At 37.2% G+C, this 27,252-nt stretch overlaps 1 protein-coding gene and 2 non-coding genes across 3 annotated transcripts; 2 read left to right on the forward strand and 1 right to left on the reverse strand.

Moving 5' to 3' along the window:
- Positions 1–2,910: 2,910 nt before the first annotated feature.
- On the reverse strand, positions 2,911–3,390 carry LOC145983745 (protein GVQW3-like). Its single transcript, XM_083116794.1, has one exon. The coding sequence runs from the start codon at positions 3,388–3,390 to the stop codon at positions 2,911–2,913; it is 480 nt and encodes a 159-aa protein (XP_082972920.1).
- Positions 3,391–3,604: 214 nt separating this feature from the next.
- Positions 3,605–3,677, forward strand: TRNAK-UUU (transfer RNA lysine (anticodon UUU)). Its single transcript has one exon. It is a non-coding gene; the product is annotated as a tRNA-Lys (tRNA).
- Positions 3,678–23,557: 19,880 nt separating this feature from the next.
- Positions 23,558–23,630, forward strand: TRNAK-UUU (transfer RNA lysine (anticodon UUU)). Its single transcript has one exon. It is a non-coding gene; the product is annotated as a tRNA-Lys (tRNA).
- Positions 23,631–27,252: the final 3,622 nt, after the last annotated feature.

Raw genomic sequence — 27,252 nt, forward strand, 5'->3', positions numbered from 1 at the left:
AAAATATCTCTTCCCTCTTCATCCCAGTAATATTGACAAAAATCTTAAATTTGATAGAGGGGGACACTTGAATAATAAACTTTTATAGGCATTTTAGCCTAATTTTATACAAGAAAAGTTTTGGCCCAATAATACCGTATATTACACTACTGCTGTGGGATGCTTCATGTGGTACGGACATTTTTTTTTTTACCTTTAACGATCATGTGCCAAACACAAATGACAGGTCGCTATTTTTAGCTAGAAATTATAAATTGTACTTAATTGAACGGTCGATTACATCAATGTGGTTGCGTATATTTACCGATACGTTTCCACCGCAAAATCCACCTAACTTGTCTCGACTAAAAAGAACCCTATGTATGTACGAATCTTTGTCCAAGAATGGAGTTATGTGGAGTTTTCCATGGATGTGAAGGAGAATACTATGTCAAAATATCTGTATGAACATTTTCAACGACAACTTATTTTGCAGCAGAGTCGAATAGAGAAAAAATTTCCTAATGTTATTTGGTCAAATGTATGGCAAAATCTCCACAAGCCTTTCCTTGACACGGACATACGAAGTTTGTGGTATACCCTGGTGCATGATCTAGTTCCAACAAATGTTCGACTAAATGAAATAAAAAGACTACCAACAAATGAGTGTAGACAATGTGGAGAGGTGGATACAAATGAACATTGCCTCACTACATGTAAAGGAATTTCAGAAATTTGGGCCTTTCTCATTATGTGCCTTGCCAAAATATGTCGTCTATCGCCACAATGCTTTCAAGCAAAAATTTGTATATTACCAGACTTTAAATATTTCCCTCTGAAGAAACAAAATGCCATTGTGTGGCTAATAGCACGTACAGTATACTATATATATAGCAAAAAGTTTGAAACAAATATCACCCTATATACAATGTATCTTAAAAGATCTAGATGGAAACAAGCAAATATACAAAATGTCCGATTGTCACAATATTTTGGTAAATATCTGGATGTAATGTAATTGTATGTATACATGTAGGGAAAAAAATCCATAGATGTAAACAGAATAGTGAAATAAAACTTAAAAAAAAAAAGCTGGTAGAGCGTTAGGCTTTTAATCTAACGGTCCAGGGTTCGAGTCCCTGTTCGGGGGTTACCGTTTTCTTCCTTACTTTGATTCATTTGGCCACTAAATGATTCAAATTAGGCAAACGAAAATGCATGATATCTAGAAAATAGGCAAAATAATCTTGTGTGCACCAACAACTAATACCCATATTGAACTTATATTATGTCATTTTTATGATATTTGTAGGAATATGTTTGCATCCAGAACGACTATATTCAAATTTCTCGTGTGTCCCACTATACACACATTCAAATTCAGAAATAAATCGAACACTGTTCATGACACGACATACGCTTATCACTAATAATTGCAGAATTTTATTTCAAAATAACAAAGTTCAAAAAAGATAGTAAAAAGTGGGTCACGATTTCTCTTGCTGCCCTGAATTCCGCCCAAAACAACTCCAAAGAATATATTTGGGCCACAAAACATATTTCATGTGATATTAAAGTGACTGCCCTCCAAAAAATATCGAGCACTTTCCGCCATTTTTGTCAGTGTTCAGAGAAAGAACGCTTGAATTTATTACATATATGGGAGATATATGACTAGGTTTTCCAGGTAGGCAGTAAGTGTGCCCGGATAGCTCAGCTGGTGGAGCGTTAGGCTTTTAACCTAACGGTCCAGGGTTCGAGTCCCTGTTCGGGCGGTTACCGTTTTCTTCCTTACTTTGATTCATTTGGCCACTAAATGATTCAAATTAGGTAAACGAAAATGCATTATATCTAGAAAATAGGCAAAATAAACTTGTGTGCTGCAACAACTAATACCCATATTGAACTTATTTTATGATATTTGTAGGAATAAGTTTGCATCCGGTCGAACACTGTTCATGACACGACATACGCTTATCACTAATAATTGCAGCATTTTATTTCAAAATAACAAGGTTCAAAAATGATATTAAAAAGTGGGTCACGATTTCTCTTGCTGCCCTGAATTCTGCCCAAAACATCTCCAAAGAATATATATTTTGCCACAAAATGTATTAACCGTTGATACAATGTGTATAGGAAATCACCAGCGGGTAAGAGATCGGAGTCTGCCTTCTCAAAATAAATTTCATGTTATATTAAAGTGACTGCCCTCCAAAAAATATCCAGCACTTTCCGCCGTTTTTGTCAGTGTTCAGAGAAAGAACGCTTGAATTTATTACATACGAGGGGTTATCCAAAAGTTTTAATTATCACCATGAAATAAAAAACATACAATAGTCACTTGCAGTGTTCAAAGTTAGTTCTTCTCCACGTAGTCTCACTGCAGAGTCACACATTTTTGCCAGCGTTTCTTCACCTGTTTCAAGCCCTCTTTGCGGAAGCACTCCGCTTTGCTCGGAAACCACTGTTCCACTTCGAAAATGACATCCTCTCTGTCGTCAAATCGCCGACCACGAAGTGGTTTGTACATCTCGGGAAAGAGGAAGAAGTCGCTTGGTGCAAGATCAGGCGAATAATGTGGATGCTACAAAAGTTCATAGCCTAACCGGTGGGCGGTGACAACAAATGCTTGGGCCGTATGGACGGGTGCATTGTCAGCCAGGAGACGGACGCCTTTGCTGATCATGCCACGACGCTTTTGTTTCAATGCATCACGCAGTTTCTCCAGAAGGTTGCAGTAGTAATCGCTGTTGAGGGTCTCGCCCTTCGGAAGGTAATCAGTTAAGATTATACCACGGCTATCCCAAAAAACGGACAGCATCTTCCAGGCAGATTTCTGTACCTTCGCCTTCTTGGGAGGGGGGAGGATGGATGTTTCCACTACTTGCTCATTTCTTTGGTCTCCGGATCGTAGAGGTATACCCAGCACTACTCGTCCATAGTGACGAGACGAGCAAAAAAATCATCTTCATTCCGCTCCAACAGACTCAAATTCTGCTGGGAAAAGTCGTGGCGAGTTTGCTTTTGAAGACGTGTCAACAAGCGAGGTACCCAGCGAGCAGACACCTTATTCATGTGCAGTTCCTCATGAATAATCCTCCACGCACTTCCGTAACTTAGTCCAGTCTCCGCTATCACTCCTTCCATGGTCGATCTTCTGTCATCGAGGATAACGGAATCCACTTTCTTCCCCACGGCAAGATCATCCTTGATTGAGGGTCTACCCGCTCGTGGTTCGACTGTCAGGGACATGCGACCACTTTGAAAGTTCCTCTTCATCCTCACAACCATGTCATATGATGGGCTTTCATCCCCATACACAGCTTTCATTTCATCGTGGATTTGGCGTGCGTTGTTGCCCTTCAAATGGTGGAACTTTATGACACTTCGGGCTTCAATTTTGTTCATCATGGAGGTTGATGTCTTCTACAGCATGTGGAAAGAAAACTACGTTAGACAAAGATTTGATATTTGCACAAGTATGCATGGCAATGACACTGATTCTGCACAAAATGTTTCATGTAAATATCTCTATAACTTCTTTATTATAATTAAAACTTGTGGATACCCCCCTCGTATATGGGAGATATATGACTAGGTTTTCCAGGTAGGCAGTAAGTGTGGCCGGATAGCTCAGCTGGTAGAGCGTTAGGCTTTTAACCTAACGGTCCAGGGTTCGAGTCCCTGTTCGGGCAGTTACCGTTTTCTTCCTTACTTTGATTCATTTGGCCACTAAATGATTCAAATTAGGCAAATGAAAATGCATTATATCTAGAAAATAGGCAAAATAATCTTGTGTGCACCAACAACTAATACCCATATTGAACTTATATTATGTCATTTTTATGATATTTGTAGGAATATGTTTGCATCCAGAACAACTATATTCAAATTTCTCGTGTGTCCCACTATACACACATTCAAATTCAGAAATAAATCGAACACTGTTCAAGACACGACATAAGCTTATCACTAATAATTGCAGCATTTTATTTCAAAATAACAAAGTTCAAAAATGATAGTAAAAAGTGCTGCTCTTGCTGCCCTGAATTCTGCCCAAAACATCTCCAAAGAATATATTTGGGCCACAAAATGTATTAATCGTTGGTACAATGTGTATAGGACATCACCAGCGGGAAAGAGATCGGAGTCTGCCTTCTAAAAATATATTTCATGTGATATTAAAGTGACTGCCCTCCAAAAAAATATCCAGCACTTTCCGCCATTTTTGTCAGTGTTCAGAGAAAGAACGCTTGAATTTATTACATATATGGGAGATATATGACTAGGTTTTCCAGGTAGGCAGTAAGTGTGCCCGGATAGCTCAGCTGGTAGAGTGTTAGGCTTTTAACCTAACGGGCGGTTACCGTTTTCTTCCTTACTTTGATTCGTTTGGCCACTAAATGATTCAAATTAGGCAAACGAAAATGCATTTTATCTAGAAAATAGGCAAAATAAACTTGTGTGCACCAACAACTAATACCGATATCGAACTTATAATTTGTCATTTTTATGATATTTGTAGGAATAAGTTTGCATCCGGTCTCTATTCATTGAACGTTCACACATCATCATTTAGAATTAGAATTAGAATGCACTTTCAATCCGTTAGTATCTGATAATCACTTTTTAAAACTAGAGAGAATGGGTATGATACAGCGTATTTCTATTACTCAGAGTTACCCAGAACGACAATATACAAATTTCTCGTGTGTCCCACTATACACACATTCAAATTCAGAAATAAATCGAACAGTGTTCAAGACACGACATAAGCTTATCACTAATAATTGCAGCATTTTATTTCAAAATAACAAAGTTCAAAAATGATAGTAAAAAGTGGGTCACGATTTCTCTTGCTGCCCTGAATTCTGCCCAAAACATCTCCAAAGAATATATATTTTGCCACAAAATGTATTAATCTTTGATACAATGTGTATAGGACATCACCAGCGGGTAAGAGATCGGAGTCTGCCTTCTCAAAACATATTTTATGTGATATTAAAGTGACTGCCCTCAAAAAAATATCCAGCAATTTCCGCCATTTTTGTCAAAGTTCAGAGAAAAAACGCTTGAATTTATTACATACGAGGTGTATTTCTAAAGTAAGTACCGTTTTGAAATTCCGCTGCTGCAGCGCTGCGGTCGGTGTCCCGTGCGTGCGCACTGTGTTCCTACATCTGTTGGCAAACCACAGACGCCATTGCGGCAACAATCGATCCTGTATACATTTGCTTTTGCATATTTAAAGTGCCTCCGCCGATCGAGAATCCCGCCAACTGTGAAATACGCGCTGTTATTAGTTTTCTTAGTGCTAAAGGCGTGAAAGCAGTTGAAATTCACCGTCAGATTTGTGAAGTGTACGGACAAAACATTGAATGATGGAATGGTACGCAAATAGGTAAGAGCTTCCAAAGATGGCCGAAAGAATGTTCATGACGAGGAATGGAGTGGGCGACCCTCTGTGATCACTGTCGATTTGGTGCAGAAAGTCGACGAAGAAGTGGGGTGTAAGGGGTGATTTTCCACGTAGTACACCCAACTGTCAACCTCACTTCCACGTTAGTACACCCTGGACTGCGTTTTGCAGACGAACGAGGCTCTGGCGACTGGTACTCTGGCCAGTATAATTTTGTGTGTGTTGTCCTCTTTTTTGTCCTTGTGTGTGCTGAGTGCCCCTTTACAGTCTCAGCTTTTAACGAAAGTCAGAACATTTTAAGCTTTTAAGATTTTACTTATGGAACGTTAGAGTTGTTCTTTGTAAAAATAAGGGACTGGACCCCGTATACTGTGACGGGTGCAAAATAGCCTAAGTGCTGACGCCCCAAAAAATTTAAAATCAAAAGCAAAACGTTAAGGTAGCACCTTGACTTTTATTGTAAAGATCTCATCGCATCATTTGGCTGAGAGCAATTTGATCATCCTCCATACAGCCCCGATCTAGCACCCAGTGACTACCACATGTTTCTGCAACTGAAGAAGCATCTCGGAGGTCAGCGCCACGATGACGACGATAGCCTCAAAACGGCCGTGTTTCAGTGGCTGTCAACTCAGGCGGCAAACTTCTATGACGACGGAATACAAAAGCTTGTTGTTCGATATGATAAGTGCCTTAATATTATGTGGAAAAGTAGATAAAAGTGAGGTCTTTCATGTAACAGTAAAATTGTTACAAAAATTTTACTTGTTTTTTGTACATATCAAAACTGTACTTACTTAAAAAATACGCCTCGTATATGGTAGATATATGACTAGGTCTTCCAGGTATGCAGTAAGTGTGCCCGGATAGCTCAGCTGGTAGAGCGTAAGGCTTTTAACCTAAGGGTCCAGGGTTCGAGTCTCTGTTCGGGCGGTTATCCTTTTCTTCCTTACTTTGATTCATTTGGCTACTAAATGATTCAAATTGGGCAAACGAAAATGCATTATATCTAGAAAACAAACTTGTGTGCACCAACAACTAATACCCATATTGAACATATATTATGTCATTTTTATGATATTTGTAGGAATAAGTTTGCATCCGGTCTCTATTCATTAAACGTTTACACATATCATTTTACAACATAGAATATATTTTCAATCCGTTAGTATCTGATAATCACTTTGTAAAACTAGAGAGAATGGGAATAATACAGCGTATGTATATTACTCAGAGTTACCCAGAACGACGATATTCAAATTTTTCGTGCGCCCCACTATACACACATTCAGATTCAGAAATAAATCGAACAATGTTCAAGACACGACATAAGCTTATCACTAATAATTGCAGCATTTTGTTACAAAATAACAAAGTTCAAAAATGATAGTAAAAAGTGGATCACGATTTCTCTTGCTGCCCTGAATTCTGCCCAAAACATCTCCGAAGAATATATATTTTGCCACAAAATGTATTAATCGTTGATACAATGTGTATAGGACATCACCAGCGGGTAAGAGATCGGAGTCTGCCTTCTCAAAATATATTTCATGTGATATTAAAGTGACTGCCCTCCAAAAAATATCCAGCACTTTCCGCCATTTTTGTCAGTGTTCAGAGAAAGAACGCTTGAATTTATTACATATATGGGAGATATATGACTAGGTTTTCCAGGTAGGCAGTAAGTGTGCCCGGATAGCTCAGCTGGTAGAGCGTTAGGCTTTTAACCTAACGGGCGGTTACCGTTTTCTTCCTTACTTTGATTCGTTTGGCCACTAAATGATTCAAATTAGGCAAACGAAAATGCATTATATCTAGAAAATAGGCAAAATAAACTTGTGTGCTGCAACAACTAATACCCATATTGAACTTATTTTATGATATTTGTAGGAATAAGTTTGCATCCGGTCTCTATTCATAAAACGTTCACACATATCATCATTTTACAACTAGAATACATTTTCAATCCGTTAGTATCTGATAATCACTTTGTAAAACTTGAGAGAATGGGAATTATACAGCGCATGACTATTACTCAGAGTTACCCAGAACGACGATATTCAAATTTTTCGTGTGTCCCACTATACACACATTCAAATTCAGAAATAAATCGGACACTGTTCAAGACACGACATAAGCTTATCACTAATAATTGCAGCATTTTATTTCAAAATAACGAGTGGCGTTCCCAGAATTTTCGGAAGGGAAAATGGTTACATATACTATTTTTGGTGGTCAGTCCTCATTTAGCCATCTTTTCCTGTCTTTGACGTTCAAATGGGGCTATCACCCCACCTACCCTCCCTTGGGCACATCACTGGATATAAATAAGTAAGCATTTAACCATATTGGGAGACGAAACATTAGATGTGTTGGGAACGGATGGGTTTTCACTGTGCATTAATTGTTTCGCGATCCAACTGTATTCTAGAAGACGATTTAGGGGATAGTTGCTCCCCATTTTCTTGCCTCCACACTATGTCCTCTTAATGCTAAGCCTTGTCTATCAAGAGAAAGTAAACTTCCCTTGCAAACCCCCCAGTTTTAGAACCAAATTGCCACCACTGGCCTTAAACATACAATACCCCTTAAAAAATGGTGTTCACCCAGCTCGCCGAAAGGAATTCCTGGATACGTGCCTGGGTGTAAGCTATTTTTCGTTCCTAAAGGATCCGATTACGTGCAAGATGTGGGTTTCAAAGTGAAGAGATTAGATCCTGTTAACACCAAAACTGCGACAGTGTGCTCATCGCATTTTCTGTATGCCGATTACGAACGGAACTTAAAAGCAGAACTGCTGAGTATTATTACCTGTAGACCACAGCTTAATAGAAACGCTGTACCATGTTTAAATTTGCGTGGTTGTGTGGTGAATTGTAGTAGTGTTCAATAGCCAAATGTCATAATTGATCGGAGCTTACGTGCCAATAAACGTCAGATTCGAAAGCGAGCTGTGGACACACTTGAAGGGTTGTCTCCTCGCAAAAGAATTTGCAGGGCACATAATTCAGAGACTTTGAGTACTGGAAATATACCCAATATACCCAATCTCCAACAAGATAGTGTGTTGGAAACTCTGAGAAAGAAATTAAAATGTACTGAAGAACAAATAAAGAAACTGCAAACACTGCAGGATGAAAAAGCTAAAAAAGTAACTTTTGGATTTTAAACATGAAGTTGTAATATCTCGGTCTCAGTGATTTATCCAACAACTTCGCCCTAACACCCCACACAATGTTTTACAACTTTGTGGTAATTTTGGCTCTAAATATAACTTTTCACCCCCATAAACACGAATTTACACCACTCAAATAGAAAATTCTGAACAAACCTCTCCGCTCCACCTCCGAGCCGGCTTTCCAGCTTTTCATTACATGTAATTCTATTGATAGTTAACTTTCAGCGACACAGTTTACTAGATATAGTCTGCTCTATACATATACATTTATTTATACACACACGCTAGAACATTCATTCGATTTTATAACAAATTTATTTCCGAAAACACGGAAGAAGTCTGAATTCCTATACCGTTGCTGGTGCTCGTCTTTGACATGTCCCGTGGCTGACGTCATCCGTGGAGGTTTACGAATGGTTCCGAACTTTTCCGAACGCCAGACCACCTCCCTGGTGGCAACCCACCATAGTGAGGAAATTGGGGAGCTCCGAGTGAGTGAGCGTAATCCGGTCGCGAAGTCCTACAACGGCTGAGGGTCGGTCGGGCTGACCACCCGTCCCCCTAGTATGGCTGCAGATATCCACGCCCCCTTGGTGGCTCGCGTGGGAGGGAGGCCAGCAGTCGGTAGGTAAGCCTTGGCTCGATATTGGGCTGTTGCGCTATTGGATTATTATTATAATAATGTAAATTATATAGAAATAAAAAAAAAGATAGCTCAGCTGGTAGAGCGTTAGGCTTTTAACCTAACGGTCCAGGGTTCGAGTCCCTGTTCGGGCGGTTACCGTTTTCTTCCTTACTTTGATTCATTTGGCCACAAAATGATTCAAATTAGAGTAGTATAAAATACAATACAACCAGCACCACTTACAAGTGTACAAATGATGAGCTCATATAATTAAACAGCCCGATTTGCCCACACTTAAAATTATGCCAAGATGCTCTTATTCCCCAATTCTTCAAGTGTGATATGCTCTTAATTCTAAGAATTTTGAATCCTAGTGTACAAATGATGAGCCCCCTCAGATTGATTTGCCTACACTTACAAAAGGCACTTCTGTGAGATTGTTGTCCATAAATTTGTTAAAAATATGCCCCTCTTGATATTTTTTTTGCCCACACCTAAAACTAAGCTAAGATACACCCACACCCACCTACACCCCCACACACACACACACACATATTTACTTCCGGTTCACTTCCGGTCCACTTCCGGTTCACTTCCGGTCCACTTCCGGTCCACTTCCGGTTTGCCTACTTCCGGTCCACTTGTGGCCTATTTCTGGTTTATTTATATTGCATCATGTTTTGCAACAAATTATTAGACATGTGTTGTTTTCTGATTGGTTGGTTATGACATAATGTGTTGATGTGTTATATTCTGATTGGCTTATTGTTTCAGATGTTTTCAATGCGGTCCGTGCTTAGGGTATATAAAGAGATTTTGCATTGCATATCAGCCAGTATTGTGAGAGTGGCTGAGGAGAACAGATGTGTTGTTACAGTGCTTCTCATACTTACAGGCCTGTTTGGTTTAATTCTTATTATTCATATTAAATATATTTCTGGTATATTGAACAAAAGGGCTTATATTTTGTATAAAAAATCTGATATTTGTTGCATCCAGCTTGTTTGTTGTAATCCACTCATATTTAGAGTCAGGCTTATATTTGTCCCAGCCTGTTATACAAAAATCAATACATAACACTCAGCGCTAGGTCATTGCCTTTCTAGGACATGCATGTCTGTGCAGGCATTTGCGGAAGGTCAGTGTAGATCAATATTTATTCTCTTTTTCTACTTGTAGGCTATTGGCTTTACAACCTGTCATAATAAGCATAGAGTTTTGGTTTAAAACCCAAAAAAATTTATATAATAAACCGAGGATAAAAATTAATAATATTAACATATTAAATATACACAAGAAATAAACAAAGCACACAGCTGAACAATATATATATATATATATATATATTAAGTACAAAATTTTGAATTGAACCCCAGGAAATCTTATATAATAAACCAACAACAAAAATGCCAAATCAAAAATATTGCAATCAGTGTAATAAAAATATATCCAGCCCCAATTGGGCCAGACACCAAAAGAATTGTAACCCAGGCAAATTCAGAACTCCCACTAAAATATGTTCTAAATGCAATAAAATATTTAGCAAGGCATATTTCAATAGACATGTGGGTTCTTGTTCTGTACAGTCATCAACATTGCCCCCTCAACCATCTACATCTGGTTTGAAAAGGAAGCATGAAACACCTCTTAATGCTGGACCGGCAAAGCAGCCACGCTATGAACCCATCCATAGCAGTTTTAACGGCCAATTAAGAGATCACTGTTTTAAATCAGAGCCAAGATGTGACATTAAGAATTTTTTGAACAGTATAAATCCTGATGTGCAGGCAATTCTAAATGCACAAAATGGCTCTTATAAGCTGTCCCTCAAATTGTTTACACAATATTAGAAGCCAAATGGCACAAAATTTACACAGCCCCACATAACAGAAACTGTACCTGTATATTCAAATGCAAATTTAGACAAAATAATAAGCAGTTTGATAGATCAATTGAATATTAAACACTCTGAATTTGCAGCAAAAGAGTCTGGATGGAGCCTATGCGGATCTCCACACAAGCTCTATGTTAATATTTCTGAATTCAGCCCATTACAAGGATCTACATATCTGCCATTACCTGCCAATATCAAAAACAAAACAGCCGTGGTTAATATAAAAAATAATGACCAGAAATGCTTTTTGTGGTGTATTTTAGCTGCTTTGTATCCAGTTTCAAGGAACCCTCAGAGAATAACTTATTATAAGGAACATGAACATGATTTTGACGAGGCAATGGAGGGTTTAGAATACCCAATGCCTGTTCAGAATATTGATAAATTTGAAAAAAAGGCCAGGCATATCAATGGCAAACAATTATCTATTAATGTATTTACTTGTTCTACTGGCCGTGACAATTGCTTGATAGATCCTCTCAGAATCAGTACACTTGATGATGAATCTGCTATTCCGATTGATCTGCTCTTAATTGAAAAGGATGGCACATATCATTACACTCTGATACACAGTCTTGAAGCTTTAGTCAGAACACAACTAGACAAAACTCATAAAATATTTAAGTTGTGCAGAAGATGTTTGTCTGTATTTGATGGTCAAAAAATAATAAATGGGGTTCGGGAAGTGAATGCAGAAATTGCTAAAAACAAGTTAATTGAGCATCTTAAATACTGTGGCAATTATAAACCTGTTCATATGGTGATGCCAATGCCAAGTGAAAATGCAAAATTAAAAAAGTTTGAGGCCTTGTTGGAACACCCAGCATATATAGTCTGTGATTTTGAATCAAATCTCAAACCCCTTGCATTCTGCAGCCCAGACCCTGAGGAATCTTCAATTACATCATATCAATTACATGAACCTTCCAGCTTTTATTATGTGGTTGTACAGGGTGGTGTGGTTAGTAAAGAATATTTATACATGGGAGCAGATGCCATCAAAGAATTTGCAGATAGAATAGAAAATGAGTGCCATGACATAGCATCTAATGTCTTATTAAAATCAAAACCCATGTTGCCTTTAACAGAGAAACAGATTGAAGATTTCAACAATGCAGAAAAATGCCCGGTATGTGATTCTGAATTTTCAGATGCAAATATCAAGGTTCATCACCATTCTCATACAGATGGTAAATTCTTAATGGCCCTGTGTAATAGCTGCAATATTCAGATCCAGAGACCAAAATTTGTCCCCATATTTTGCCATGGTGCATCCAATTATGATTTTCATCATTTGATCAGGTACGAGGGGTTTAACAAGCAGAATTTAAATATTTTAGCTGAAAATGATGAGAAATATATTGCCATTAACAAAATAATTAAAGTTAATGGTGTTTCTATTCACTTAAGATTTCTTGATTCCTACAGAATTTTATCGGCTAGCCTGGCTACACTGGCCACTCAATTATCTGATGATCAATTCAAAATCACATGTGCTTTGTTTCCAAATCAGGACCTGAAATTAATTAGGCGGAAGGGTGTATATCCATATGATTATGTTACAGATTTTTCTAAATTTGATGAGTGTTCTCTGCCACCACAACAAGAGTTTTACAGCAAAATCAGAGCATCTGGAATCACTGATGATGATTATCACCATGCCCAATTGATGTGGAACATTTTAAAATGCAAGACATTTGGTGATTATCACAAGGCATATTTAAAACTTGATGTTACTCTCTTAGCTGATATATTGCAGGCATTCAGAAAATCTTCCATGCAAAATTATAAGCTGGATCCAATGTATTTTTACAGTGCTCCGGGCCTAGCATGGTCTGCAATGTTTTTAAACACTAAAATGCAATTGGATCTGATCCAGGATCAAGATATGTATCTGTTTATGGAACAATGTATAAGAGGAGGCATGGTGCAATGTTCTCAGAGATATGCCAGAGCAAATAACAAATATATTCCTGATTATGATCCAGCACTGCCATCAAATTATATACTGTATGTAGATGCAAACAGCCTGTATGGTTATGCCATGATGCAAAAACTGCCATATGCAGGGCTTGAGTGGGTTGAAGATTTTAACATTGAAGATCTTAAGAATTTTGATGACAGTAACTATGGCCTGTTCTTAGAGGTTGATCTGACAATTCCAGATGATTTACACAACACATTTTCTGATCTGCCCCCAATTCCTGAGGTTAAGTGTTCACCTGGCTCTAAACAGAAGAAATTGATGATGACTCTGGAGCCGAAACAGAATTATGTCATATATTACAAAAACCTCCAGTTCCTGATGAATCATGGTGTTCAAGTGACCAAAGTTGGAAAAGTTTTGAGGTTCAGGCACTCAAGATGGTTGAAGCCATATATTGATACAAACACAGAGCTTCGAACATCTGCAATGAGCCAATTTGATAAGACCTTGTTTAAATTGATGGTAAATTCAGTGTATGGCAAAACAATTGAAAATGTCAGAAAACATATTGATGTTAAAATAATTACTGACCCCAGCCGGAGCAAAAAATTGATTGCAAAGCCTAATTTCAATTACAGAAGAATTTATGATGAAAATATGGCTCTTTTCAACATGAAAAAAACAAAGATCAAATTTGATAAGCCTATTTATGTGGGGGCTGTGATATTGGAATTGGCCAAATTACACATGTTAAAATTGTATTATGATGTGTTGAAACCTTTTTATGGTGATTGTGTAAAATTGATGTACATGGACACAGATAGTTTTGTTCTTGATATTCAAACAGAAGATGTTTATAAAGATATGTCACAGCCTGAATTGTTTGAATATTTTGATACCACTGAACATTCAAAAATTAAACCCCACAACAAAAAGATGCCTGGCAAGTTAAAAGATGAGACACTTGGTGATGTTATTGTGGCATTTGCTGGGTTAAGGGCCAAGATGTACAGTTTTGAAGCATATAGTGGTGTTGTTGCCAAAAAAGCCAAGGGCATTGGCAGAGTGACTGTGGACAAAGAGCTTGAATTTGAAGATTACAAAAATTGCCTCAAATCATGTAGCACAATCAGAACATCAGAAAATAGAATTCAGAGTGTGGATCACTTGTTGAATACAAATATTGTAAGAAAAGTGGCTCTGGACCCACATGATGATAAGAGATGCATTTTGTCATGTGGCATACATACTCTACCATGGGGGCATTGTGATTTGAAAAATGGCAATCAATGCCCAATTACAGAGCATGATTTGAAATAAATAAACATGCCTCTGAACTTATTTGGGTTCAAAAAACAGGCTATTATGGATCTGCCAACACCACAACCCTCTTCTGATATGATATCTAAACTAAGTGCTTTGTTAATTATTCATCTGAACAGCATACTTACAGATGTTGATGATGAAACAGGTAAAACATTGTACATATTTAACAATAATTTAAATCATTACCAATTACCTGTAGGTGGTCAATTGCAATTTATTACAACCCCTGAGGGTGATGTCAAAATTTAAGTGGGAAGAAATATTTATAGAATTAAGCACTCAAACATGATTTCTGGCACTGTATATACTGTTTCTGCTGGTGACTGCTTATATATTGAAGTCCCTGGGTCATATGACAAGCTTATACCTTTTTTTATAGAATTAAGAATCAGGTATTCAATAATAAATAACCACTAAAACAAAAATGCCTAATGATATATTTGGCCATACAAGACATGAAGATCACAGTGATGAGATTTTGATGCTTGATGTCAGAGTCAAGAAATTAAGAAGTGATTTACAAGCTTTACAAACCACACTCAATGCCAGTCTTCAATTAGAAATTACAAATTTACAATCACAATTCATGGACCCTCTTCTTAAAATTGATTCTGAACTTAAATTATTGCTTCAGAAATATACTGACCTGGCCACATTAGATAATTTTCAAAGTTTAGAAGAAGCTGTAGCAGCTCTTCAAGTCAAATTTAAGACCCAGGCTAACAACTCTGAGCAATTGAAACAACAATTAGAGGAACAGATAAATAATGTCCAGACACAGCTCCAAGCAATTGTCAAAAGCATAAAATCACAAGAAGATTTTGATCTAGTGATTTCCACTCTAAAGGAACAGATTCAATCATTACAGATACCTAATCTGGACCCTCTGAACAATGCCATAGCCGAGGTTAAAGAAAAAATTGAGACACTTGAAAATTTTATGAACAACTTGCCATCTTCTGATGCTTTGAGTGTAATAACTCGGAGTGTTGCCAATATTAAGCTGCAACTTGAAACATATGAAGATTTTGGAAAAATTCAAAGTACCACAACCCATCTTGAGGGTACAATAGCAGCAGTGCAAAGTGATTTGACAAATGTACAAGAATCCCGCCTGCCCGGTATTGTAGACACACTTGTCAGTGTCCAGGAACAGATCACAAAGCTTGAAAACCTCAACACTGAATCTGAGCTATCTCATTTTCATCACTTGATTGATGATATCCAAACAAAGCTTGAAATTTTACAACAATCAACACCCACTCAGGCAGATATAGCCCTGCTCCAAAATGCTATGCAAAATGTGGCTGATGCTTCTGAATTAAACAATGTGAAATTGGCACTTGAATCTTTGCAAAATACTGTGTCAAATCTGCCTACATCACAGGAACTTAAAAATATAAAGAGGGCAGTGAATCGCATATTGAAATCAGAAGATATCAAGAATATCCAGACAGAGATCAAACAACTCACTCAAACAGTGGCCACTCTACCAACTAATCAACATATTAATGAACTGCATGCCCTGTTTGAGGATATCAGAAGACAGGTCCATGATCTTACTGCTCAAAATTCAAAATTGGCAGTTATTGAAAATTTGCAACAAATTGTAGCTAATATCAAGCAACAGCTAGGGACCATGGAATCCAATCAAGCAAATGCTCTGTCTGTTTTTGCCACCCAGCTACAAGAAATTGTGCAACAATACAAAAAACTTGTTGTGGACATAAAAATCAAGCCAGGCCATGATGATGTTGTTAGGACCATCAATGAGCACCTTGAATCTGTAACAAGCAGATTGCTTACAGCAGAAAAAGAAATAACTGGCATAATTGAGAATCCAAAACATACAGTAATTCTTGAATTGTACAGCATCCCCAACAAAGAATATGATTCACCATTTACACCAGGTGGCAAAATATATATGCTGTCCCCTGCACAATTTTATTACCAGTTTTTTGTTGGGGGCACACTGAGACCAATCAAGATCAAATATTGGCTTCAACCACAGGCACACCACTACCCCACCTTATCAATAACAAATGCTGATAACAAAGCAAAAATCACCAGTGTAGAGTTAGAGGATTTTACAGACCCCAATACATTAGAAACAGCCTATGCTGAAGATGATGGATCTCTGGAATTTAAAATACAAATAGGGGACAAATTATATTTAGAAAATCCTGTAGTATCAGCTGCTGAACACCCTATAGTTGCAATATTCTTGTTTTCATATTATGTCTATACCCCGCGACAGGTTAAGTTTGCAGCAGGTTTAATGCATTAATCCACTCGAGAACGGCGCTCAGCATCTCCCGTGCGAGTCTTGCCTCGACCGCCGAGCTGTTCATATCACAGACATTGAGAAAATCGACAGTATTGCAGCTGAACTATATTCTGCGCCCACGTTTGGGTCTACATGGGCGAAAAGTTGCTGCAAACTTAACTTGTCGCGGGGCTTAGAGAAATTATTGTTGATGAATTACACAGACAAGCCAGACATAATTATAAGAGACTGCCAGTAGTCACAAAAGGCATAGATGATTTATGGCACAGCGACTTGATTGAAATGGCAAGTGGACAGCTGAAAAACTTAGACAAAATCAACAAGGGCTACAAGTATCTACTCACTGTCATAGACACATTTTCAACATTTGCCTGGGCTGTGTCACTCAAATCCAAGACTGGAAAATGTGTTACAGAAGCCATCAGGACAATCATCAATCAGAGTGGAAGATCACCGCGCTATTTGCAAACAGATAATGGCAAGGAATTTTATAATTCTGTGTTCCAACAATTTATTAAAAGCCAGTCAATAAAACATTACTCGAGTTACAGTGATCTCAAAGCCTCAATTGTAGAGAGATTCAACAAAACCCTAAAAAATCTTATGTATAAACAATTTACACTTCAAGGTAATTATAAATGGATTAATATTCTTCCAGAACTTCTACATAAATATAACAACTCGGTCCATTCCACAATCAACATGAAACCCTCTGAAGTAACTCCATCTGATGAGCAAAAATTGATCAGGACTGTTTATTATCCTAGATACCAGCCAACAACAAGAAAGGCCAAATACAGGGTGGGTGATCAAGTAAGAATCAGCAAATATAAGCACTTATTCAAAAGAGGCTTTACAAGTAACTGGAGCACTGAATTATTTACAGTGGTTCAAATTAAACCTGGGACCCTTAACACATATATAATAAAAGACCACCGAGGAGAAATTCTCAAAGGCAGATTCTATGAAGAAGAACTCAGCAAAACTAAACAGCCTGACACATATCTCATAGAAAAAATCATCCGCAGAAAAGGCAGCAAGTTATTTGTTAAATGGCTAGGACTTCCAGAACACAGCTGGATCGATGCAGACAAAGTGATAATATGAGCACCTGGGATGTTATAAAAAGGCTGCCAGAACCTGAACAGCAGATTAAGAGAAATGGCAAGTTGCTGCCTGAAAATATTAGATGTCTTATTGTTGGGCCATCAGCTTGTGGTAAAACTACACTAATGGTTGATAATTTTTTATTGGCACCCAACTGGTTAGACTGGAAAAACAGGCACTTGTATGTTTTCTCTAAGAGCTTGGAACAATTAAAATATCAGCAGCTGATGAAGCTATATGATGGATTGGATATAGCCACTTTTGAACCAGATGTTAAGCCACTCCATGAATGTCTCGATAATTCTGTTGTTGTGTTTGATGACATTATACTGGATAATCAAAACAAGGTTAGAAATTTCTTTACACAGGGCCGACACAAAAACATTGATTGCTTCTACCTGGCACAGACTTTTTCAAAAATACCGAAGCAGCTGATCCGAGACAACAGCAATTTTTTATGTGTGTTTCATCAAGATCATACCAACCTCAAACACATACATGATGAATATGTAGGTGGGGACTTGAGCTACAATGATTTTTCCAAGTTTTGCAGTAGGTGCTGGAATCAAGACAGTTATGGGTTTGTCACAATTGATATGACAAGAAAACCCAATAGTGGCAAATACAGAAATAAAATCAACAATTTTCTAGACATTGAAACATATATAAATAACCATGAAAAGGCCAATCATTGATGATCTTAAATTAAGAGATTATCTTGTAAAAAGATTTAAGGGATGGAAATCACAGAACCGAGGAATTTATGAACAACACAAACAAACAGAACAGCCGATAATTGATGCTATTAGTGAATTAGGTAAAAATATCAAAACTGTTACAGAGCAAAATCAAAATTTGATCACAGAGCTTGTACCTGTAGCTGCTAGGAACATATTAGATTATCCAATCACCCCACTTTTCAGTATTCATACACCTAGTCCTGTTGCTCCTCGAAGAATTGAAGCTACTCTGGATCCTATTGAATTGGGTCTTCTTGCTCAAAAATATTTAAGCACACCTAAAGACAACAAAGATGAGGTTTTTGGCTTATATGCTGACACAGAGCGTGATGGTAGCATCATACATAGAATTGGCAATTTCAGAGTAACATATATGGGAGATGATATAATTGTATATTCAGAATCTCATCTTGGACAAAGAGGTGGTTTTATTAAATATCCCGGCACACCTGGATTGTAGGAACTGATGACTAGGAAAAGGCCTGGCAGCTATACAGATCAAGATTATGAGCACTACAAAGAAATATTAATAAAATCAGATGCTCTATACCAGAACAATGATCCCACACAAAAAAGAGTCAAGTCTAGCAGTGGAGCAAAATACAATAATTTAATCAAGCCCATATGGTCACAAATTAAGACAGGCAGTGGAATCAAACAATACAACACCCTGCCTAAAGAATTTGTCTGGGTTGATGATGTCAGGAAACTTGTAGATAGGTTATTGGAGATAGCTGGGGAGGAAAATGCTGGCAACCACAATTTTTACAATGAAAAGGTTGGAATTATGGACATGATAAGCACCAAATTGTCTAATTTTATAGTGAATTGCACTAAGGGGATTGGATATCTTATAAAAATTATTAATACTCTACCACCTAAATTTTGGAATATTTCTGAGGGTCGGGGGTTGGTTAATGACATTATAAACAAGCTGCCATTTGAACTACACCTTCCAGGCTATCAGTATTGTGGTCCAGGCACAAAATTGGACCATAGATTAAACAGAGGGGATCCTGGTGTTAATCCCCTAGATGCTGCTTGTAGAGACCATGACATAGCATACAACACACATTCTGATCTTGACAAGAGACATGTTGCAGACAAGAAATTAGAAGAGGCTGCATTTGGTAGATTTGTAAGCAAAGATGCTTCTTTAAGTGAGAGAATAGCAGCATTGGGAACCACCATAGCTATGAACACCAAACAAAAACTGGGGTGGGGGCTGTGAATATGTATATAATAAACCTACAATGAAGGCCAAGGGTGTTATGTATCAAATACCTTATGCAGGTCTTAAATCTCTTAAAACTATTGATAGTCTTTTAACCAAAAAGCAGCGCAAGAAAAAAAGCTCTTGTATTGCCAAGGGTCATGGTATGAAATTGTTGCTTAGTACCCCCCAATTAAAAAAATTACAGCAATCCAGAAAAAAATCACATGTGTGGGGGTTTCATATTTACTATCCCGGCCATCTTAGCAGCACTTGTGGCTGTTGGGAGCTTGGCTGGGGGATCAGCTGCCATAGCAAAAACAGTAATAGATGCCAAGAAAAATAGGGCAGAATTAGATGAATTGAAGCGCCATAACCTGGCCATTGAGAAACAAGGCAAAGGTGTTAAGAGAGCCATGAATAAGTTTAAAAAAAATAAGAGCCGCTTACAAAGCAAGATATTGAAGCTTTAATCAAGCCACTGGGCATCAAAAATTTTAGAGGTGTGTACATGTCTGATTCTTTGCCAGAGCAACCACTCAACAAAGAGTGTGGCATTGTTAATTTGGATAAGTACAAACATCAGGGCACTCACTGGATCTGTTATCTTAAATATTTAAAAGATGAGGCATTTGTGTTTGATTCATTTGGAGGTGTTTCACCTGAAAATTTAATAAAATATCTAAATTCAGCTAATCTTTATTACAATAATGCCCGTGTTCAAAATTTCAAAGATGTTAATTGTGGACATTTGTGTTTATCTGTTCTCAGATATATGTCTCAAATAAATAAACCATCAATTGAAAATTTTCAAAAACCCTTGTGGTATCTGAAACATCATGGGGGTATTCCATCTCACCAGCCAAAATTCAATATTGAAACTCAAATTACATGATGATATAGTATATCCCAAAACAATAGCTCTCAGAGCATTTTATGGCATGTACTTGATCCCTAATATTACACACCACAACAACACAATTGCAGTAGGGGATCAAAAAATTGTCATCACTCCAGGGCAGTATAATCTGTCCACTCTAAATGCTCAATTACCCAGAGGTGTAGTATTAACTCAAAATTCTGTCACTCACAGAGTAGAGATTGTATCTGCTACAGAAACAGTGGATCTGGGTACTATAGGAGAGCTGTTAGGCTTTGAGAACAACACAAAACTTTAACCAGCCATCAAACACACTGCTATTAATATACCTAAATTCTTAGCCATAGAGACTCTGAATATTCACTGTAATGTGGCCGAGGGTATGATCACCAAATCAAATGGCATAGGCACTCACAAACAAACTGGCATCATTGCAACATTCAAACCTAATTCTGAATTTATGGAGCCAATCATCTACACTCCATCCCCAACATTATATTTTCCTGTGTGCCATAATAGAATAGATAATATTGAATTGATGGTCACTAATGAAAAAGAAGAATTAGTTGATTTTGCTGGAGCCACAACAACTGCAATTATAGAGATTAATATTTAAATAAAAATACATACAAAAAAAATGGAAAATATTTAGAGTTATGAGCTACAATCATTCCCCCCAAACAGGAGGACATTTGCAAATTTAAATCAACCCAACACCGAAATTGAGGTTGATCTTGATGTAGGGGATGGCTTTATACACCCCCACAGAGCAGATCTATACATCAAATTTGATGTTGTAAAGCTCGATGGAACAGATTATCCGGCAAATTCAAATATAAGATTGGTGGACAATTTTGTGCCGCATCTGTTCTCTGAAATTGAGATCAGAAAGCATGGAGTTGTTATAAACAGAGTGGATTATCCCGGCATTACCTCCACAGCTTTGGCCACACTAAAATTATCCAAAACCGAGGCTTCTTACTACAAAATAGGTGGATTTGAGGCTGGTGATAAAATTATATCTAAGAACCACACAGTGCTGTTCCCCATGCGCCTGTTGCCAGGATTCTTCTCAGATTACAAAGATATTATGTGGAAGGGTGGTTTAAGAATCACATTTAGAAGAGCTGCCAATGATAATAATGCTTTGATGAGGTACAGTGCAATAAACTCTACAGGGGAAGCTCTGCCCAATACCCTACCTGATGAAGGCAAATGCATTATTCAGACTATGGAGCTAAGAATCCCTGTTGTTGAATATGAGGCCAGTTATGCTCTTAAATACAAAGCTGATATAAAAAAAATCCACAGATTCCTTTACAATTTTATACATATCAATGTGTACAGAAGCCTGCCGCTGGTACTTATTATGAGTTTGATGCTACAAATTCATTCTCCAGTATACAATATGACATGCCGGATTTTGTGGTGGTATTGTTTCAGACTGGAAGACACAATAATCAGGAAAAAAATTCAAGTAAATTTGATAGCTGCAACATCAAGAACATATATCTTAAAAATGGCAGAAATGAGGTATTTCCTAGAGAAAATTATAATTTAGACATGTCCAAGGATGATTTCCTCAAATTATATGAGGCATTTACAGCATACAAAAGGGTCACTACTGGCAATACTGACATGTATTACACACCAGATGAATTCAAAGCACAGAGGCCCATGTTTGTCATCAACACTTCAAAAAGGAAACAAGTTGTGGTTAATGACAGGACAAACATTAAAATTATCTGTGAATTCCACGATACACTCCCCGATGACACCATATGTAGTGTTATTCTCATAGGTGAAAAATCATATGTTTATGATGTAAGAAATGAGAGAGTCACAGAACAATTCTAGAAGAATTACATTGTTTTAATATTAGATAAACAAATTGAACCTGGTATCCAATTGAACTTAAACCAGAAGTAAATATGGGTGTGGGTGTGTGTGTGTGTGGATGTATCTTAGCTTAGTTTTAGGTGTGGGCAAAAAAAATATCAAGAGGGGCATATTTTTAACAAATTTATGGACAACAATCTCACAGAAGTGCCTTTTGTAAGTGTAGGCAAATCAATCTGAGGGGGCTCATCATTTGTACACTAGGATTCAAAATTCTTAGAATTAAGAGCATATCACACTTGAAGAATTGGGGAATAAGGGCATCTTGGCATAATTTTAAGTGTGGGCAAATCGGGCTGTTTAATTATATGAGCTCATCATTTGTACACTTGTAAGTGGTGCTGGTTGTATTGTATTTTACACTACTAATTAGACAAACATAAATGCATTATATCTAGAAAATAGGCAAAATAAACTTGTGTGCACCAACAACTAATACCCATATTGAACTTATATTATGTCATTTTTATGATATTTGTAGTAATACGTTAGCATCCGGTCTCTATTCATTAAACTTTCACACATATCTTCATTTTACAACTAGAATATATTTTCAATCCGTTAGTATCTGATAATCACTTTTTAAAACTAGAGGGAATGGGAATGATACAGCGTATGTCTATTACGCAGAGTTACCCAGAACAACGATATTCAAATTCTCGTGTGTCCCACTATACACACATTCAAATTCAGAAATAAATCGAACACTATTCAAGACACGACATAAGCTTATCACTAATAATTGCAGCATTTTATTTCAAAATAACAAAGTTCAAAATGATAGTAAAAAGTGGGTCACGATTTCTCTTGCTGCCCTGAATTCTGCCCAAAACATTTGCAAAGAATATATTTGGGCCACAAGATTTATTAATCGTTGATTCAATGTGTATAGGACATCACCAGCGGTAAGAGATCGGAGTCTGCCTTCTCAAAACATATTTCATGTGATATTAAAGTGACTGCCCTCCATAAATATCCAGCACATTCCGCCATTTTTGTCAGTGTTCAGAGAAAGAACGCTTGAATTTATTATATATATGGGAGATATATGACTAGTTTTTCCATGTAGGCAGTAAGTGTGCCCGGATAGCTCAGCTGGTAAAGCGTTAGGCTTTTAACCTAACGGTCCAGGGTTCGAGTCCCTGTTCGGGCGGTTACCGTTTTCTTCCTTACTTTGATTCATTTGGCTACTAAATTATTCAAATTAGGCAAACGAAAATGCATTATATCTAGAAAATAGGCAAAATAAACTTGTGTGCACCAACAACTAATACCCATATTGAGCTTATATTATGTCGTTTTTATGATATTTGTAGGAATAAATTTGCATCCGGTCTCTATTCATTAAACGTTCACACATATCATTTTACAACTAGAATACATTTTCAATCCGTTAGTATCTGATAATCACTTTGTAAAACTAGAGTGAATGGGAATGATACAGCGTATGACTATTACTCAGAGTTACACAGAACGACGATGTCAAATTTTTCGTGTGTCCTACTATACACACATTCAGATTCAGAAATAAATCGATCACTATTCAAGACACTGGAGCGATTTTACAATACCGGGAATTTCTCCATTTTGTTTGAAATTCGGCATACTCACTAATTTCGGCCTCCTAATCACGAATCTGCAGTTAAAATTTGGTGCTGACACGTGTATATAACAAAATAATCTAAATTAAGTTCTTATTCCTACACCCTCGATTTCCAAATTTCCCTCCGATTCCGGGCTCCGCCCCTGAGGTAATTGACCTACAGCCCCCAACAGCTAACGCAGCCCCGCCTCCGCTCCGCTCCGGCTCCCCGGCTTTCTCTATAGAGTCCGTGTTAAAGGCTTGTTAGAAATTGGCCGGATTCACCTGCCCCCAAATAAGCGCCAAATTTATACGTGAGCGCCAAATTTTAAGTGCAGATTAGTGATTACGAGGCCCAAGTTAGTAAGTATCCCAAATTTCAAACAAATTGGATACATTCCCTATATTGTTAAATTATACCTAGACACTACATAAGCTTATCACTAATAATTACATCATTTTATTTCGAAATAATAAAGTTCAAAAATGATAGTAAAAAGTGGGTGACTAAGTTTTCCAGGTAGGCTGGATATGTTCCCGGATATCTCAGCTGGTAGAGCGTTAGGATTTTAACCTAACGGTCCAGGGTTAGTGTCGCTGTTCGGTCGACTACCATTTTCCCCCTTACTTTGATTCATTTGGGCACTAAAAGATTCAAATTAGGCAACCAGAAATGCATTATTCATTAATTTCATCATATTATACTCATATTCGTCGTCGTGATTTGACATACGTGGCAGAAAAATAACGCTAATAAGAAATAAAATCAAACGCAGTACACCCTGCAAAACTGTATTCGTGTAGGCAACCGAGACTCGGGCATCCCAACCTACAGTTACAAGCCTGTGAGGCTTGTGTTCCTCCGAATGTTGTCAATGATTGTCCCTTCATCCATTTCATCGAATCAGTGATCACCGTTTATCCTCATCGTCATGATTAGCCAAAAGTGTCATAAAATATACGTAAAACAAATACAACAACTATATTTTTTCTATTTTTTGTGCATACATTATTACTTAGCATTAAGTTTGTTGTACGTACATTGGGTGGAACTTTTTCTCTCCCTCTCCGGGAACTTAGTACCATCATCTTTAAGTACAAGGGAATAATAGGATGGTAGCGCTGAGGTAGTCATTGCGAAGAATTATGTGGGAGAATGGGCTATAAATATTAAAAGAGAGGAAATTCCGCATTGCTTAGTTCCTGATCATAAGCTGTAACGATTCAGCTCTTGCGCGAAGCAAAGAAAAACCACACCCGTTTTGGAAAGTGGGTAAAAGCGACGGATTTAGGCTACTGGTCGCTGGATTATTGTGGTTTCTGGTATTACTGAATAGATCGTGAACTTGAGGAAGAGAAGGCTTTCCTTACATTCAGCAATGCACTTTCTTGAGTGAAAATGCTTCTGCTCATTTCACTGATTACTGAATAATGTAAAGAATAGTTTTAGGTCTGGGTTTATGTGGAACAGAAACTTAATATTATAACTTCCTTGAATTATACCTGATTTATCCTGGGCCAGTTTAGTCCTTTGCAGCCCTATGCATCTTCGTAATTTCTTACGAGCTTTTTGGATGCTCATAGGAAGTGTTAGATTTTCTGTACTTTATGTAGTTGTCTTATTCTTACGTCTCATTCTGACATTTTATGCTAATGGCGACGAGAATGAATGATGATTTGATGAAGCAGTACTCAGAAAAGAACACTCTTGTGCAGGCCGGGACTTGAACTCGGAACCTTAAATTATTCGAGCATGCACACACACACACACACACACACACACACACACACCCCCGTTTGTGAGATGTAGATCCGAGGAAAATCAACTTTTCACAGGCGTTCCGAGGTACCTCTCCGATTGCAATCTGACATGTCTTAAATGATAGTTTTTGATGTGGTTTACTAGAAAAAATCTGACTTTGGCGTGTCAGGCTTATCTTAAACCCCAAAAATAGAAATTTAGAACCGAGGTATTTTACAAACCTAAAATCTGCATTCAGAGGAAAAATTTGAATTGTGTATAGAATGTGTATGGGGTTTGTTACACCTACTTTAAGAGGTAATTCTTGCGTGTATGGAATTTCGTGGTAAAATTTGAATTTTCAAATTGTTTATGGAACTTCGAGGAAAATTTCAAATTATTGTCGTTGTGTATGCACATCGAGGTATTCACCTGTGTATCGACTTCCGAGGAATTTCCATTTGTACATATGGCAATACAAGAAACTGGGTATTACTGGCTCCAGAGGAGAGGAAGGGCGTTGAACCCCCCCCCCCTTCCCCACCCGTTTGAAGACTTCTTTATGATAAGGTATCATGTTTAGGATTCCAACACAGAAACCTAAAAACTCGGGAGAATCTGGAATTTCAAGCAATTTGAATAAATTACAAATCTCGTGCAAATATCCTGAAAAATCTTCTAATTGATAAATGTAATACCATTTGAGCGCATCAGAGGCACTAGAATATGATTCTTCCTACGACTAATAAGTAATATTCATTACAATTAATAAGCATTAATAATTTCAACTGCAATAACTTACTTTACACAAGCTACTTTGAGGACATAGACTTTAGTTTCTCATTACACATTATTTAACATCGTGAACATTTGTAAAATTCTGTTTGTCAAAAACTGAAATCATATAGAGTTTTTCTATATGATTTGTTTGACATTTTATTTTTTGAACTGTAATACAGTTAGAACAGATGTTTTATTTCAATAAATTTTTCTACCTTTGTCTTTAATTAAATGCAAATATATGTCGCTTTATAATTTGTTTCTTGAGTCGTATGAGAAAGTAATAATTAGGGATGATCCGATGTAAGTTTATGCTACTATCAGTAAACCATAAAATTTACTGATTTTGATAAACAAATAAATTTACTGATATTGATAACCAATATTATAGTGATCCAATGTAAAATTGCAAACTTTCCTTGAAGAACATGAGCAGTTCATACACCTCTTAGTTATTGTGTATAACCAGGTGACCCCAATGGGTTTTGTCTTTGAAAAGGAAACAGGTATTTAGAATTTTTTCCAAAGGTACGGCACATGAAAATATTAACAAATATTTTAATTTTTCACTAAATTACTGGTCATTGATAAATGTGTATCACTGATAAAATTATCTGTAATTTTCGTGATAAACGGATATGCCTATATTGGGCCTCCCCTATGGCGCAGTGG

Source organism: Lepisma saccharinum, chromosome 2 (genome assembly GCF_977018435.1).
Source record: "Lepisma saccharinum chromosome 2, izLepSacc3.1, whole genome shotgun sequence".
Lineage (NCBI taxonomy): Eukaryota > Metazoa > Arthropoda > Insecta > Zygentoma > Lepismatidae > Lepisma > Lepisma saccharinum.